This window comes from Pristis pectinata, chromosome 1 (assembly GCF_009764475.1).
Source record: "Pristis pectinata isolate sPriPec2 chromosome 1, sPriPec2.1.pri, whole genome shotgun sequence".
In the NCBI taxonomy this organism is placed as follows: Eukaryota; Metazoa; Chordata; class Chondrichthyes; order Rhinopristiformes; family Pristidae; genus Pristis; species Pristis pectinata.
This window is the reverse complement of record NC_067405.1, coordinates 53,587,166-53,603,243: the sequence shown is the minus strand read 5'-3', so window position 1 is coordinate 53,603,243 and position 16,078 is coordinate 53,587,166. Positions and strand designations below refer to the sequence as shown.

Sequence of the window (16,078 nt, the reverse complement as noted above, 5' to 3'; positions counted from 1 at the left end):
AAACAAGGGATCAACCCCTGTTCAATTAAGAGTCCAGGAGGACATGCTGAGAGCATCACCAGGTGTGAGGGATCAACGTGGTGAAGCTCCAAGACAGGACTAGTTGCATACCAAACAACATAAGTATGAGCTGCCAGAACTAGTGGTTGAGGAGGGCACATTAGCAACATTTAAAAGACATCTAGATAAGTATATGGATAGGAGAGGTTTAGAGGGCTATGAGCCAAACGTGGGCAAATGGGACTAGCTCGCTGGGCAACACAATTAAGCATGGACCAGTTGGGCTGAAGGGCCTGTTTCCATGCTGTATGACTCTATGACTCTCATAGCATGCAAGTGGCAGAGCTAAGTGATCCCACAACCAATGGATCAGATCTAAGCTCTGCAGTCCTGCCACATTCAGCCGTGAATGGTGGTGGACAATTAAACAACTAATTGGAGGAGGAGGCTCCACAAGTATCTCCATTCTCAATGATAGGGGAGCCCAGCACATCAGCACAAAAGAGAAGGCTAAAGCATTTGCAATAATCTTCAGCCAGAATCACCGAGCTCAGCTTCTCCAGTGGTCCTCAGCATGATAGATGCCAGTCTTCAGCCAATTTAATTCACTCCATGTAATATCAAAAAAAAGGCTAAAGGCAAAGGCCATGGGTCCTGACAACATTCTAGTAATAATATTGAAGAGACTTGTGCTCCACAATTGATGGTAGGGATAATCGATCATACTGCCAAGCAGCACTTGCTAAGCAACAACATGCTACAGAAGTTCAGTTTGGATTCCACCAAAGTCACTCAGCTTCTGGCAGCACTACAACCTAGGTCCAAACATGGACAGAAGAGCCAAACTCTAGAGGTGAAGTGAGAGTAACCTGACACCAAGGCAGCATTTGATCAGGTATGGCAACCAGGGTCTTTGAGCTCAACTAGTGTCAATGGGAATCAGGAGCAACACCCTTTGCTGGTTGAAATCATACCTAGCACAAAGAAAGATTGTTGTGGTGGTTGGAGATAAATCATCTCAGCCACAGAATATCCTTTGCAGGACTTCCTCAGGGTAGTGCCTGAGGCCCAACCATCTTCAGCTGCTTCATCAATGTCCTTCCTTCATTTGTAAGTCCAGAAATAGGAATGTTTGCTGATGATTGCACAATGTTCAGCATCATTCACAACCTTTCAGATAATGAAGCAGTCTGCATCCAAATGCAACAAAATCTGAACCCTATCCGGGGCTGGGCTAATAGGTGGCAAGTAACATTTGCGCCACACATGTGCCAGGCAACGGTGATGTCCAACAAGAGGAAATCAAGCTATCACCCCCTGACAGTATTACCATCACTGAAACCCCCACTCTCAAAATTCTGGGGGTTACTGTTGCTTATTAATTGAACTGGAATAGCTATGTACGCAATGCAACTACAAGAGAAAATCCAAGGCTAGGAATCCTGTGGCAAGTAACTCACATCCTAACTCCCCAAAGCCTGTCCACTATCTACAAAGATCAAGCAAGGAGTGTGATGGAATAGTCTCCTCTTCCCTGAACGAGTGCAGCTCAACAACACTCAAGAAGCTCGACACCATACAGGACATAGCAGCCCACTTGATAGGCACCCCATCCACAATCATTTACTCACTCCACCACCAATGCAGTTTGTACCATCTACAGGATGCACTGCAACAACATTCAAGACTCCTTAGACAGCAGCTTCCAAACCCATGACCTCTACCAGCTAGAAGGACAATCAAGTAAAAGCATCGGAACTTTGGAAATTCACCTGGAAGTTGCCCTCCAAGCTACACGCCATCCTGGCTTGCAAAATACATCATCATTCCTTCACCATCACTGGGTCAAAATCCTGGAATTCTCTCCCTCATAGCGTTGTGAATATATTCACCTCAATGACTGGAGCACTTTCTCAAGGGCAATTAGGAATGGGCAATTAAATGTTGTGAAGCCGACATCACTTGAATGACTAAAGATCCACACTCACCCAGTGTTATACAGAGACATATTCATGCTCACCACACTGTATCCCAGTGTTATCAAGTGGCTGACTTGAATGACAAGTACTGTATGCTGGTGATATAATAGACCTGTCTCCACCAGTACTATACACCAGTGTTACACAGTGACAGAGCTGTGCATATCAGTATTGTAAGCCAGCGATAAAAAATGACAGACCAGTCTCCACTAGTACTGTATGCCTGTGTAATATAATAATAGAACTATGCCCACCAGTACTGTACCCCATGCTACTTTGAGAAATCTATGCCCAGCAATGTAGTTCCCCTGGATCAGGACGAAAGCCCAGAATACCAGACTGGGTCTGTCATGGTTCCTGGGTCTCTGACCCCTTGCCCAAGTTGGTCCTTGGGTCCCTGGCATCAGATGGGCTACGGGTTGGCACAGGCTGGGACCAAGGAACTGAGCCGACATCAATTGGGCAGACGACAGCTGGTGTTGAGCCCCAGTGCCTTTCCACAGGACTCCTTCTTGTCCCTGTGTGCTTTGATGTTGCCAGCAACTCCAGAGATGGAGTTGGGGCTGGCCTGGAGTATCATGGCACTCCTTCCACAGTGCCTCTGGTTTCAAAATTGGCATCCCAGACCATACAGCGCTGTTGGCAACTGTCCTGGGTGGCTCCACCGTCTTCCCAGAAAGCCCTGATGGGCAGAGATCCCTGGGTCCAGGCCCTGCAGGCCCTTCTGGTGAGGAAGGAGGGGCAACTTAGTCAGGAGGTAGTGAAGGAAAGTAATTATGGCAATTGAGATGGATGAGGTATGAAGGGGAATTGGCCGCAATTTGAATATATGCCCTTGAATATAACAACAATTATCGCTGAAAATACTTAGCAGATCAGACAGCATTTATGGAGAGAGAAACAGAGTTAACTTTTCCGGTTGGAGACACCAAAGACTACAGTTGCTGAAATTTGAAGCAAAAAACAAACAAATTGCTGGAAGAACTCAGCAGGTCAAGCGGCATCTGTGGAGGCAAAGGGACAGTTGACGTTTCAGATCGAGGTCCTGCATCAGGACTGAGAGTATAGGGAGAAGATAGCCAGTATAAAGTGAGAGGGAGGGGTGAGATAGAGGTGATACGTGGAACTAGGTGAGGTGGGGGATGATGGGCAAATGGAGCCAAGTGAGGGAGGGGGTTAGGAATGGGAGGCCAAGGGAGAAGAAACACAGGTGGATAGGTGTACGGGTGATGGAAGATGGAACCAGATGGGGGAGGTAACAAATCTAGGTGATTGGGGAGCAGGGGTCCAGGGAGATGGGGAATGTCCTCGGCCTTCTCCACTGCCATGGTGAGGACAATTACAGACTGGAAGAACACCACCTCATTTTCCACTTGGGTAGCATGTAACCCAATGGTATGAGCATTGAATTTTCCAATTTCAGGTAACTCACACCCCATGTTCCTTTCCCACTCCTACCAGTCCACCTAGGCACTCTCTCCTTTTGTTCACCTTCTCCATTCTTCCTTCGCCTACTTTTCCTATCCCCTGCCCCGTCTGGTTCCACCTTCCCATCATCTCTCCCTTATCTGGTTCCACTTACCACCTTCCAGCCTCTCGTCTCTGCCTTCCCCCTCATCTTCCCCCTTCCCCCTAACCAGGCTCCATCTGCCATTTTTTTTTCCTTACATGTTTCCACCTACCACCCACCACCCTCGTCTCAAAACATCCCCCTCCCCCACCTGGCTCCACCTGCCCATTATCCCACACCTCACCTGCCACCCACCAGCCCCTGTCTCACCCCTCCCTGTCATTTCTTTATACTGGCTATCTTGCCTCTACGCTCTCAGTCCTGATTCAGGGTCTCTACCCGAAATGTCAGCCATCCTTTTGTCTCCATAGATGCTGCTTGACGTGCTGAATTCTTGCAGCCATTTATTTTTTGCTAACTTTCCAGGCTGACTTTCCATCAAAACCAGTTCTTTTAAATGTAGATCAGGAAGAGAACTCTACTCCTGCACTGCATGCAGTTCCTTGATGTTTATTAAATGTAGAGGGTACATAGTTCCAGCTTCCTGCCACATCGTGACTGTTTCTTTGACCGTGGTCAAAGAATGCATCCCATGCCACACCACTGAATTTCTGGATCACCATTACAAATATGATCTGTTATTTTTTGCATTATACACACATTGTGTCAATATCTTATCTTGAAAGACAAAGTCTAGTTGCAACTTAAACATTAGCACTTTAATAAAAATGGAATACAGCAATGGAAAGATTCTTACAGGATTTGGTGTTGGAAAAGGGGTTGGACATATTGGACAGCATTCTCCAAAGGGGATCTCAGCGTCAGGGCAGTCTATGTTGTCACAATTTATGTCATCACAGAGGACGTTTCCACTGTCACACACACAGATCTTGCAGGGCTCCGGTTTCCAAATATCCCTGTCATTATATTCCAAATCTTCATATGTGCATACATCAGCTGCAAAACAAACATACACGTATTAAACTCAGAACATAAGAAACAATGTCAACACAAGGAACAGGAGCAGGAGGAGGTCAGCCAACCCCTCGAGCCTGGTCTGCCGTTCCATGAGATCGTGGTGGATCCAGATCTGGCTTCAATGCTACTACTCCGCTTTCTTCCATACCACTTGATTCCCTTATAGTTTAAATATTTCACCCTTGAATATACTTAATGATTCTACCTACATAGCTCTCTAAATAGAGAACTTAGGATTTCCTGAGAGAAGAAATTCCTCCACATCTCCATCCAAAACAGTAATCCCTTATTCTGAAACTATGACCTCTAACTCTAGATATCCTTATGAGGAGAAACATCTTCTCAGCACCCACTGTATCAAACCCCTTCAAAATCTAATTATTTGAATATGCCTTGCGATAAAGACCAAATTCCTTTTGTCTTCCTAGTTACTTATTGTAGCTGCACACCAATCCTTTGCGTTCCTTGCACTTGGAATGCCAGATTCCTTTCTATCATAGTATTTTGGTGCCCAAGCCTGGTCATTATCTAGGTATTTTCCCCTATATACTCCTACAGTTTTCTTTCAAAAGCATCTAAGCTATTGCCTTAACTATCTCATTTAGTAGTGAGCATCATATTCAAAGAACATTAAAAAAAATGGCAGACCACATGGTCCTTTGAGACTGCTCTACCACAAAGTCAGATTCTGACTGCCAGTTACATTCTTTATTGCTATCTCTCTTGATTTCTTTCAATAAATCTATTGAGCCAGATTGTGTTTGAGGTGGACTGATCCTCACGTTCAACCAGCATAGCCACACTGGCCTTTTGCAGCCCCACAGGTTAAATCAAGCACTAAGCCTCGCTACAGTAGCCATTCCATGAAGTGGAGATGCCTGGAACAGTATCTAAGCTCCAGGTCATAGATCCTGAGACCCTGCTCCGGGGTGTCCTGCCGGACTTTTGACAGATCATACCCAACAATGACCACTGAACTACATTTAAAGTCTCTGATCATCAGAGACATTTAAACACAGTTGAAGTAGAGTTAATTAATTTTAAATAAAGTTAAAATAAAGCAAAACAAACTAATAACAATCTTGTGATACAAATTAATTCAAAAACATTAAGATTGAGTCAAATAAAAAAATCTTGTTTTTTTCATTCAGGGTTGGCAAGCCCATCCAAATGAATTGGGCCACGATGCAGCCAATAGCCTTTGGAATAAAGCTAAGGACCTAGGTTCGAAGTGAAATCAGCCCCTTGGCTCAGCAAGGCTGATGATGTGTTATTGACAGCCAGCAGCCACAGAGGTCAGTAACCTGCTGACCTGTGCATCTCAGCCGGTCTGCATTTCCCGCCAGAACTTTGTGGGCTAGCCAATAGTACAATCCAAGTACAGTTGCATGGTGATTAAGTTACTACATTAGCAGCCAGAGATCCTGACCAATGGTCCAGAGACACAAGTTCAAAACCCACCTTGGCAACTGGGGAATTCAAATTCAATTACTTAAATAAATCTGGAACTAAAAGAGAGGAGAAAAGGAGATGGAACCAAAAATCAAGAGAAAAAATTTAAATCTCTGAAACCAATTCACAATCTGAAGGAATGAGTCTTCACACAAATAACTGTTCACCTGCTGGGTAAAAGAAGTTAATTGGGAGACAATGTCAATTTGCACATCTTGGGACATGTATTTAGATGCTTATATTTTTTGAACAATTTGTGGTAGAAAATTTAAGGGCAATTGAGGTGCAAATGCAGCAACTTCCAAGAAACAGAGAGTGATCAAAAGTACAGAATTGGGTCTTTGGAAGACTAATAGAGGAGCACCACAACCAGCCAGAAGATAAGACAAAGCAGGAATAGACCATGTAATCCTTCACGCATGCGCCACTGTTTAATAAGACTACTGCTGATCATCAACCTCAGTGACACTTCCATGTACTGGCCCCATATCCCTTGATAACTTTTACAATCAGAAATCTGTCGATCTCTATTAAATATTGTAGTGATCAACAATTCACGTGTTATCTTTTTCTTCCCACATTGCTGAGCAATTTGCACATTAATAATGTTGTGCATTCTTCAAACACTTCTTAAAATCTAACCCATTTAGTTTCATTGTTTGGTGTTATTTCTCTTTCTCTGCAGTAGATGGCACTGTTCCTCATACTCTTCAATATCTAAATTATAATGAAAGAATTGGATGAATTCCAATTCATCAAAGTTGATACGTAAATGTAATGGAACATATCCCTCTCAAGATTTGTGTAACTCTTCAGTATTCACAGAGAATATCACACTTCAGCATGTTTCCTCTGCATAATCTTCACTAAAGAGGTCAAATTCACTTCGGCAAGTAGAACATAGAACAATCACAGCACAATTCAGGCCTTTTGGCCCACAAAGCTGTGCCGAACATGTCCCTACCCTAGAAATTACTAGGCTTACCCATAGACCTCTATTTTACTCTGCTCCATATACCTATCTAACAGTCTCTTGAAAAAGTGTATGATAGTTATTGAAGGTTTCCCCAAAATTTAATTTTACATAACATTTAGAAAGATTTTCAAAATTATGAATTCAGTGCTTCCAAGTGGTAATTTGAAAACATTTTTAAAACTATTGAATTTATTTTAATTAATTAAAACATTACTAAGTTTTTTTTATTAATTTAAGAAAAGGACAGTTACTCTTAAGTTACCTGCAGAACATAGCTCTTTTGTCTGTGTTTAGATCAAGGCTGTGCTAAGGTCTGGAGCTGAGTGGTCCTGGTGAAACCCAAACTGGGCATTGCTGAGTAGGTATTTGGTGAGTAAGTACCACTTGATAGCACTGTCGACAACACCTCCCATCAGCTGAATAGGATTTGTCCTATATTTTGTAAACAGGATACATCTGAACAACTTTCCACACTGTCAGGTAACCACAGATGGAACAGCTTGTTAAGAGGTGCAGCCAGTTCTGGAGCACGGCTCTTCAGTACTACAGCTTATCCCACATCCTGTGTCTCCTTGATTTTGTTGACCACCCCCCCCCCCCCGCCCCCTCCCCAGCCAGAGTAGGCATCCTCACCATAACCTGTATCGAGTCCTGTCTGAATTTTAAATGTTCAAATTAAATTCCCTCTCCTTCTTAGTGATTATAGGTCTAGTTGTCATACAACAGTACCACCATTCCAGAACGGAGAATTTAAAAATTAAAAAAAATAACTTTTTTGCCTTTTTTCACATTCTGTAGACTGTAGGAATCACCATTCAACTGAATGGCGACTTCAAACCCTATACCAAGTCTGGCTGGTATAGAAGTAGAGAAGCCAATTCACCCATGTAATACTGGGGATTCCTGCATGATTGAGCTTCACCACTGGATTCCAGCGAAGGAGTGAAGTGACAGATGTTAGTTATTCAACTTGTCCCAGATTCACAATGGGAGAGTGTAAAAACAGGATTCCCTTATCTGGAAAAGCTGAAGGTCAACTGTTCATTTTGGATGTGCTGGCCACGACCCACACATTTTGGCACAGCAGCTTCCAGGAAGGAAAAGGTAAGAAAATTGGAAGATGAATTTGAAAGGGAAAGCAGAAATTTATCCACATTTTTAAAACCGTTGAGTGCTTTAACAGGTATTCATAACAAAGAAGATAAGTACTGAGAATGCTCTAATCAGCTTCTTTGGAGAGAACATGGAAGCTAATAGTTCAGATGCAAGCAGGTAAAATTTTATTGAGTCACAGACTCAGATGGCACAGAAACAGGCCCTTTGGTCCACCACATCCATGCTGGCCATCAAATACTCATCTATAATAATTTACCAGCATTTGATCTGTAGTTTGCAAAGTCCTGGAGACTCAAAGGCTCATCTGCCACAAATATCTTCTCAGGAAGTGCCTTCTGGATTCCAACTTACCATTTGGGTGAAATAAAAATTCCTCTCTCTAACCCTCTTACTGCTCACCTTAAACCTTTGCCCCCTTTGGTTTTAGGTGTTTTTCTTACAGGGAGCAGTTTCTCACTAGCCACCTTATTGATGTCCTACATAATTTTGTACACCTCTGTCAGGTCGTCCCTTAGCCTCCTCTGCTCCAAGAAAAACAACCCCATCTTATCCAGTCTCTCCTCATAACTGAATTTACATTAACCTCCTTTTTCTCCCACTGATGTTGACTGACCTGCTGAATGTTTCCATTTTCAAATTTCCAGCATCTGAAATTTTGTTGTTTTTAACTAAATTACCCATTATGCCTAATCAGTACAAAATCATGGGGAATCTTAAAGCTGGCAGACACTCAGCCCATTGTACCCATAATAGATCCATCCAATTTGCCTAATCTCCTCTGTCATAACATACTTACAAATATCTTCTTTTCAAGTATCTATTCAGCTTAATCTTGATTGTCCGCTAACCTTTCATACAATGAACTGCAGACCATAATCAATATTTAAATAAAACATCAGAATATCATTTTTAGTTCAGCTTATGAATATAAAAGTTTTGAAAGTGAGCCACACTTAAGATGTCACACTCTAGATCTTAGCTTTTTCATGTTGCAATAATAAATCACAACTAAAAAAAATCTATTTTAAATTAGTTGTAACACATTTGAATTTGAGAAAGATTCGAGTTGAAGTTCTCCTTTGCTAGTTGGGAAAATATGATTTCAGTTCAGTCAGAGGGGTCACCTTTTGGATCAAACAAAAAAGTAAAGAATGTGTATGTACTTATACTGTAACTCCCTTTCCCTCAGAGCATTCCAAGTACCTCAATGTTGAAAATATTTGGGAAGTAATGGAAACAAGCAAAATACAGATTTTCACAGCAAAGTCCGATAAGTAAGGAATTGTCTATAGCATCAGAAGAACTCACCTACTCTGAAAAGGGTCATAGATTTTATTTATCTATCTAACAGAACAAGAGGGACTTGAAAGAAAACACACAGAATCAAAAGGCCATCCTCAATTGATTTCAAATCAATAAACATGGAATCCTAGCATTTGTTAAACCACTTTAGAGTAAGGGGGCGTAAGAATTGATCTCCTAGTATAAAATTGGAGGTCACGGATCATTAGAAATTGATTTTTTAAAACTAGCCTACCTTCCCAAGGCTATCACATCTCCACAGGGAGAATACTCAGTGGAAGAATGCAAATTTGAGTCAACTCCCTCACCAGTTCTGCGAGGAGCCTTGTCTAACTGAAAGGGAGCTGATGCTGGACAGCTGGAGCTGGGAAAGGAAATCCTATTTCCACATTAGAAGTGAAAAAGACCCTTTTCTCATTGTAGGTACCACAAGATATCTTTATTAGTCCCATGTACATGTAAACACACAGTGAAATGCATCTTTTGCATTGAATGTTCTGGGGGCTGCCCATAAGTGTTGCCATGATGTGTGCCAACATAGTATACCCACAACTTCCTAACCCGTACATCTTTGGAATGTGGGAGGAAACTGGAGCACCCAGAGGAAAGCCACACAATCACAGGGAGACCGTACAAACTCCTTACAGACATGGCGGGAATTGAACCCGGGTCACTGGCACTGTAATAGCATTACTCTAACCGCTACACTCCTGTGCCTGCCCACGGTATTGCATCCTTCACAGATTGTCCACAGTGAAGGATGCGATGAATCTTCTTTCTTGAAATACATGAGTTTGTACATATGATGAAAATATTCCAAGTATTCCAAGTATATTCCAAATAACCAAGAAAAGATTCTTGGTTGCTGCCCCTTAATAGGTCATTTAATTGCTTAGTAAACTGCACCGAGTGGGTCTGATATCTGATTTTTGCAGTGCAGGGTACTTCAACAAGGGTTAGGGCTAGCTACGACAGTGAACTTCCCTTTGCTAAACTGATCAGTGTTGACCATGCACTATCCATACACATGATTAATTGGTACAATCTGTTAATTATTTTTTCTATTTCTGAGACTAATACTTATAACCAGTTTACAGTAGATTATCCACATTGTCAAAACAGTGCAGAAGCACTTTGATCCTTACAATGACAAGTTCCATGTTTCCAGCAGATAATATAATTCCAAAATGATATTTAAAACAAGTGGAATATTGATGTCAATGAGAGTAAAAAAAATGAATAAGTAGAATAATATCTTAAAACAGATACACCATTCAATGTCAGTAGAAGTAAATAGGACACGAAAAGAAAGCAGCAGAATGGGAGAAGTAAATAAAGCCAAAGTCAAAGTTGAATTTATTGTCATATGCACAAGTAAATATCTGCACAGGTGCAATGAAAAACTTACTTGCAGCAGCATCACAGGCATAGCATCAGGTAAGCAGCATTGACAAGAAAAACATAAATTATACAGAATTTTTATATTTTTGTAATTATAACAAAAGAAGGTCCATAATAGTGCACAGTGATAAAAGTAGTCATCATGTTACTTTACTGAGGTAGTGATTAGGGTTTTACCAGATGGTTCAAGAACCAAGTGGTTGAAGGAAAGTAGCTGTTCTTGAACATGGTGGTGTGGGACTTCAGGCTGCTGTACTTCCTGCCCAGTGGTAGCTGCGAGAAGATGGCATGGTCTGGGTGGTGGGGATCTTTGATGATAGATGTTGTCTTCTTGAGGCAGCGCCTCATGTAGATACTAACTATATTGGGGAGGGATGTGCCTGTGATGTATTGGGTGGAGTCCACTACCCTCTGCAGCTTCTTACGTTCCTGTGCATTCGATTTGCCGTACCAGACCACGATGCAACCAGTCAGGGTACTTTCAACAGCATATCTGTAGAAGTTTGTTAGAGTGTTTGGTGACATGCTGAACCCCCTTAACCTTCTAAGAAAGTAAAGACACTGGCACACCTTTCTTGTGATTGCATCTATGTGCTGGTCACAGGACAGGTCATGTGACATGCTAGCTGCTGACTCACTCCACTGCCGATCCCCCAGCTGGTGCATGTTCGCCCTCCTTCCCCTTCCTGAAGTCAACAATCAGCTCTAGTTTTGCTGACGTTGAGCAAGAGGTTGTTATTGTGGCACCACTCAACCAGGTGTCCTACCTCACTCCTGTACGCTGACTCATCACCACCTCTGATTTGTCCAACAACAGTGGTGTTGTCGGTAAATTTGTATATGGCAGTGGAGCTGTGCTTAGCCACACAGTCATGTGTGTATTCATACACACGACTGTCTGGCTGGGAGTAGAGCAGGGGGGCAAGCACGCAGCCTTGAAGTTCACCTGTGTTGATGGTCAGCGAGGAGGAGACATTGTCACCAATCCTTATTGATTAAGGTCTGCCGATGAGGAAGTTGAGGATCCAGTTGCAGAGGGAGGTACAGAGGCCCAGGTCTTGAAGCTTGATGATGAGTTTGGATGGGATGATTGTGTTGAATGCCAAGCTGTAGTCAATGAACAGCAGCCTGACATGAGTTCCTGTTGTCTAGATGGTCCAGAGCAGAGTGAAGAGCCAGAGAAATCGCATCTGCTGTTGACCTGTTGTGGCAGTAGGCAAATTGAAGCAAATCCAGGTCATCTCTGAGGCAGGAGTTGATTCGCACCATAACCAACCTCTCAAAGCACTTCATTACGGTTGAAGTAAGCGCTACCAGATGGTAGTCATTGAGGCAGGTCACCATGCTCTTCTTGGACACCGGTACAATAGATGCCTCTTTGAGGCAGGTGGGAACCTCAGACAGCAGAAGCGAGAGGTTGAATATGCCCATAAATACTCCACCTAGTTGGCCTGCACATATCTTTAGTACTCGGCCAGATACACTGTCTGGACAAGATGCCTTTCATAGGTTCATTCTCTTGAAATATGCCCAGACATCAACCTCAGAGACTGAGATTACAATGCCATCCAGAGATGTTGGGGTTCGTGTGGGTGTTTCATAGTTCTCTCAAAGTATACATAAAAATCATTGAGCTCATCGGGGAACGATGGGTCGTTGCCACTTGTGCTAACCGATCTCAGCGTGCAGGAAATAATAGTGTGCAAGCCCTGCCACAGCTATTGAGCATCTGTGATTCCAGTTTAGTCCGAAATTGCCTTTCTGAACTATCAAGTTTATATGAAATACCAAGCTCCAGTGAAAAAAAAATTGGAGACACATGAGACTGCAGATGCTTGAATCTGCAGCAACACACAGTCACTGGCTCTGAGAAAGCTTGGTGAAAGGACAAAGCCAAAGTAGTTATTTCAGCCATTTCCAATCTGCATTTCTCTTGAGGATGTCCAAGGTTTAAGGCTAGTCTGAGAATTGAAACAGAAGAGGTGCTTACTACAGAAGTATGAGTGATAATAGCTAGTCTGATTAGATAATTTCACACACCTGAAGATTTAAAGATCTACAGGGTACAGTTTTATTGCTGCCTTTGTATTTTTCCAATAAGCCAATAGTATTTACAACAACAGAGCAGATCAACATTCTGCATTTCTATTGCATCTAATTCCAACATCCTGAACCACACCAAATAAAATATTTGTATCCATTTTCAGTCAGAAGTACTGAGTGGATGATCCACCTTGGCTAAACTGACTCACTCCATGTGATTTCAAAGAAAGGCTGGTAGCTCTGCCTATAGCAAATGCTTTAGAAACAGTCTGCACTGCCGGAACCACCATGTTTGCAGGTTGGATACAGCAGTAGCATCTATCAATAGCTGCATCATTCTCTCAACAAAAAGGGGATTACTGCCCAATCAGTATCAGCACTCCACCACCTATTACTGCGCAGTTAGTTTAACCTTAATCATTAGCAAGTGTTAGACGATGTTTGACAATGCATTCAAGCTGAAACTTCAATATCCTGCTCATGAATGGGATTTGCCAAGATCACTGGGCTCTTGCTCTCATTTCAAATGTGGTCTATTATTACAGCCCCAGGACACAACTGCAGGGATTCCTCAGGATAGACTGGATGCCAACACTTATTGAACCAATCAGATAGAAGCCCTTATTTTGTGCATTTTGATATAATTCAATGTATATAGCTAATATTTCTTCATGTTCATAGTTCTTCACCTGTGATTCTACACTTAAAAATCTGTTCTCTGCACATTAACTGCTGTGGTTGGATTAAAGTAATTTGTGAGAGTAGCCAAATGCATCTTGTCTAACCAAGGAACAGTTTTTGAATCACAATATGTATCTAAAATTTTCCATTCTCCCATCACTTTTATACTTTAGATAAACACAATAAAATACATGTCAATTCACTACTGAATAAGTTTTATGTAATTGTTTAACTCATAAGAGACACAGAGCCTGCTGTCATCTTTGGTATGTTCTTTGCCTTCTGATTGACTTTGATCTATAAGATATTGTGATTATTAAGTTGTATGAACAAGTAGTGAATGACTAGTTTCGGCAAAAAGAGTAGTTTTCTCTAACAGACACAGACTTATAACTCAAATCTGATATCAGAGCAAGAAGGAGGAGACTTCAGACTGGCACCTGTATCAGCAATACAGCAATGGTGTTTGGCACTGACCACCGAGAATGGTCTCAATAGATCTCTCTCTCTCTGCTGAGAACCTTCCTTTACCAACATTTGCTGCCACCAGCTTTTGGTTCAAGGGATCACTTTCCTCCAGAACCCTTAATGCCAACTTGCTGGTTGAGCATCAAGGACATCTCTTGGACAGTAAACTAAAAAAGAAAAAGAACATCTGCAATTCCTATTTTACAGAGTTCAAAATTATGCTTGGAATATGTACATAAGATTGTGAACTTGAAATACTGTAAGTAAACATAATTTTTGTGTAATTTCCAACCTATTTTATTTATTAGGGAATTAGAACACACACACACATATAATTAGATACTTTTTCAAGGAAAAGTTTGCAAAACTACAATTACGATTAGTGCAATGTTAAAGACTCACTTAGAGCTCATTTAACAAACCTTGAGATTGTCAACATATTTTATGGAAAGCCTATCTTGTAAGGAATTAATTTCATGTTAATTTGAGTGATTTCCCTTTATCTCTTTGAGAAGACTGCAAATAATACAAACTATAGAAAAGTACCAAAACCCTGACAGCAATTCCTGCATTAAACACTGTAACCGCTCTAAAGCTGGTGTGAATTCTGTGGGAGAGATGGCAGGGGATTCTTAAGATTCTGCTGTCTTCACAACAATAAAAATCATAATCTGCAAAATATTAATGTGAGTGATGAGAACAGAGTAAAGTTTCATAATTTTTGCTGGCAAAGAACAATGGCTGCTTGCTCAGAAATGGATTCAGTAGAAACATAAATTATCTAATTTTGGTAGTCTTGGTTCATTTCTTGGGAGTTATCAACAGCAAACAGAAGCACAAAAGCAGCATGAGAGTTGAATCTTATTTGCAATGTTATTGTTTAATTACTTACACACAAGGATGAACCCAATAGCAAGGAATATCTAACACTTTCCAGAACAACAGAAAAAATATTTGTACTTGCAAGCCAATTACTGGAAAGTGAGCCCTTTCTTGTCCTAAAGATTGTGAATTTCAGATAGATAGCTCAAGATATATACACTTATAAACTTTATAATGCTGTATGTAAACAACACCAAGATTGGCTGTTTATATTCACCGAAAGCAACTATTTCAAACAGGCCTCAATAGGTCTGAGTCAGAACAGCTGGAGATTTCAAGAGTTACAAATTACAATCTTCTTGCATATGCTTCACTGGGAATGATCACAGCATACAAGTATTTACGTCTACAATTTCTGCTGGATGCATGGAATTAGAACAATCTTCCTACTAAAATTACACATATCCCTGGTTCTGAAATTCTTCATGGATTCTTGCTTAAAACTGAACAAGTTTTCTACCAATTAATTGATCATAATAGAATGTGCAGGCTTCAATAGGCAGGGTGAAAATAGTTACAAGAAAACTCATGACTTAATTTATTTTCATTACTTAAACACATTAGTTCACCATAAGTATAACAAATGGAAAATGTTAGCGCTGGTGTCTAATGTTGGCTTAATACGGGTTAGATGCAGCATGGGAGTTCAAATGCTCTTTGCTACATTTAAACACCTTAACCCTACAGTCAGAAAAATCCTTTAAATAGACAAATGGCACTAACGAACTTCTAGTAACAATCTGACCTGGAAGAATGATTAAAAGTACAATCTGGAAAAGTTTTATGACACAGCCTTGAGATTCTGTATCTGACACCCTAATCATTCTCCCCCTTTAACACCTGCAATTGTTAGACTGCATCCCATCACCAATGCTTTTACCAAGGCATGTCCTAACCCTGTGACTTCTATTGCCTAGAGGGAAAAGAGCAACAGGTGCATTGGAAATTGCTACCTGAAAGTTCCACTTCAATTAAGTTGGAAATGCATCCATATTCCTTCATTGCCACTTAGTCAAAATCCTGGAACTTCCCATCCCATGGTACTGAGGGAAGATTTCCACACAAGTCTCAGTGTCACCGTCTCAGGACAAATATCAATGGACATTAAATGCTGACAGCACTGAAAGACCTGCCAGCAGATGTCTGATAATATTAGTTTACAATTCCCATTAAGATGAGGTGGGATTGCTTTGCATTCTTGGTTCCTACCAAAAAAAATTACAACTTTAAACAGAACTTAAAAGCAATCCTACCATTTCACATTGCGCAAATGTTAGAGATCTATAATAC

The 16,078-nt window shown here is 41.3% G+C and overlaps 1 protein-coding gene across 1 annotated transcript in view; it reads right to left on the bottom strand.

Moving 5' to 3' along the window:
* The window catches only part of LOC127574545 (collagen alpha-1(III) chain-like), a 124,037-nt gene that overhangs the window by 93,829 nt on the left and 14,130 nt on the right, over positions 1 to 16,078 (bottom strand). The window contains exon 2 of the mRNA XM_052023607.1: positions 4,247 to 4,446. Coding sequence (XP_051879567.1) covers positions 4,247 to 4,446 — 200 coding nt within the window. The remainder of the gene's footprint in view (positions 1 to 4,246; positions 4,447 to 16,078) is intronic.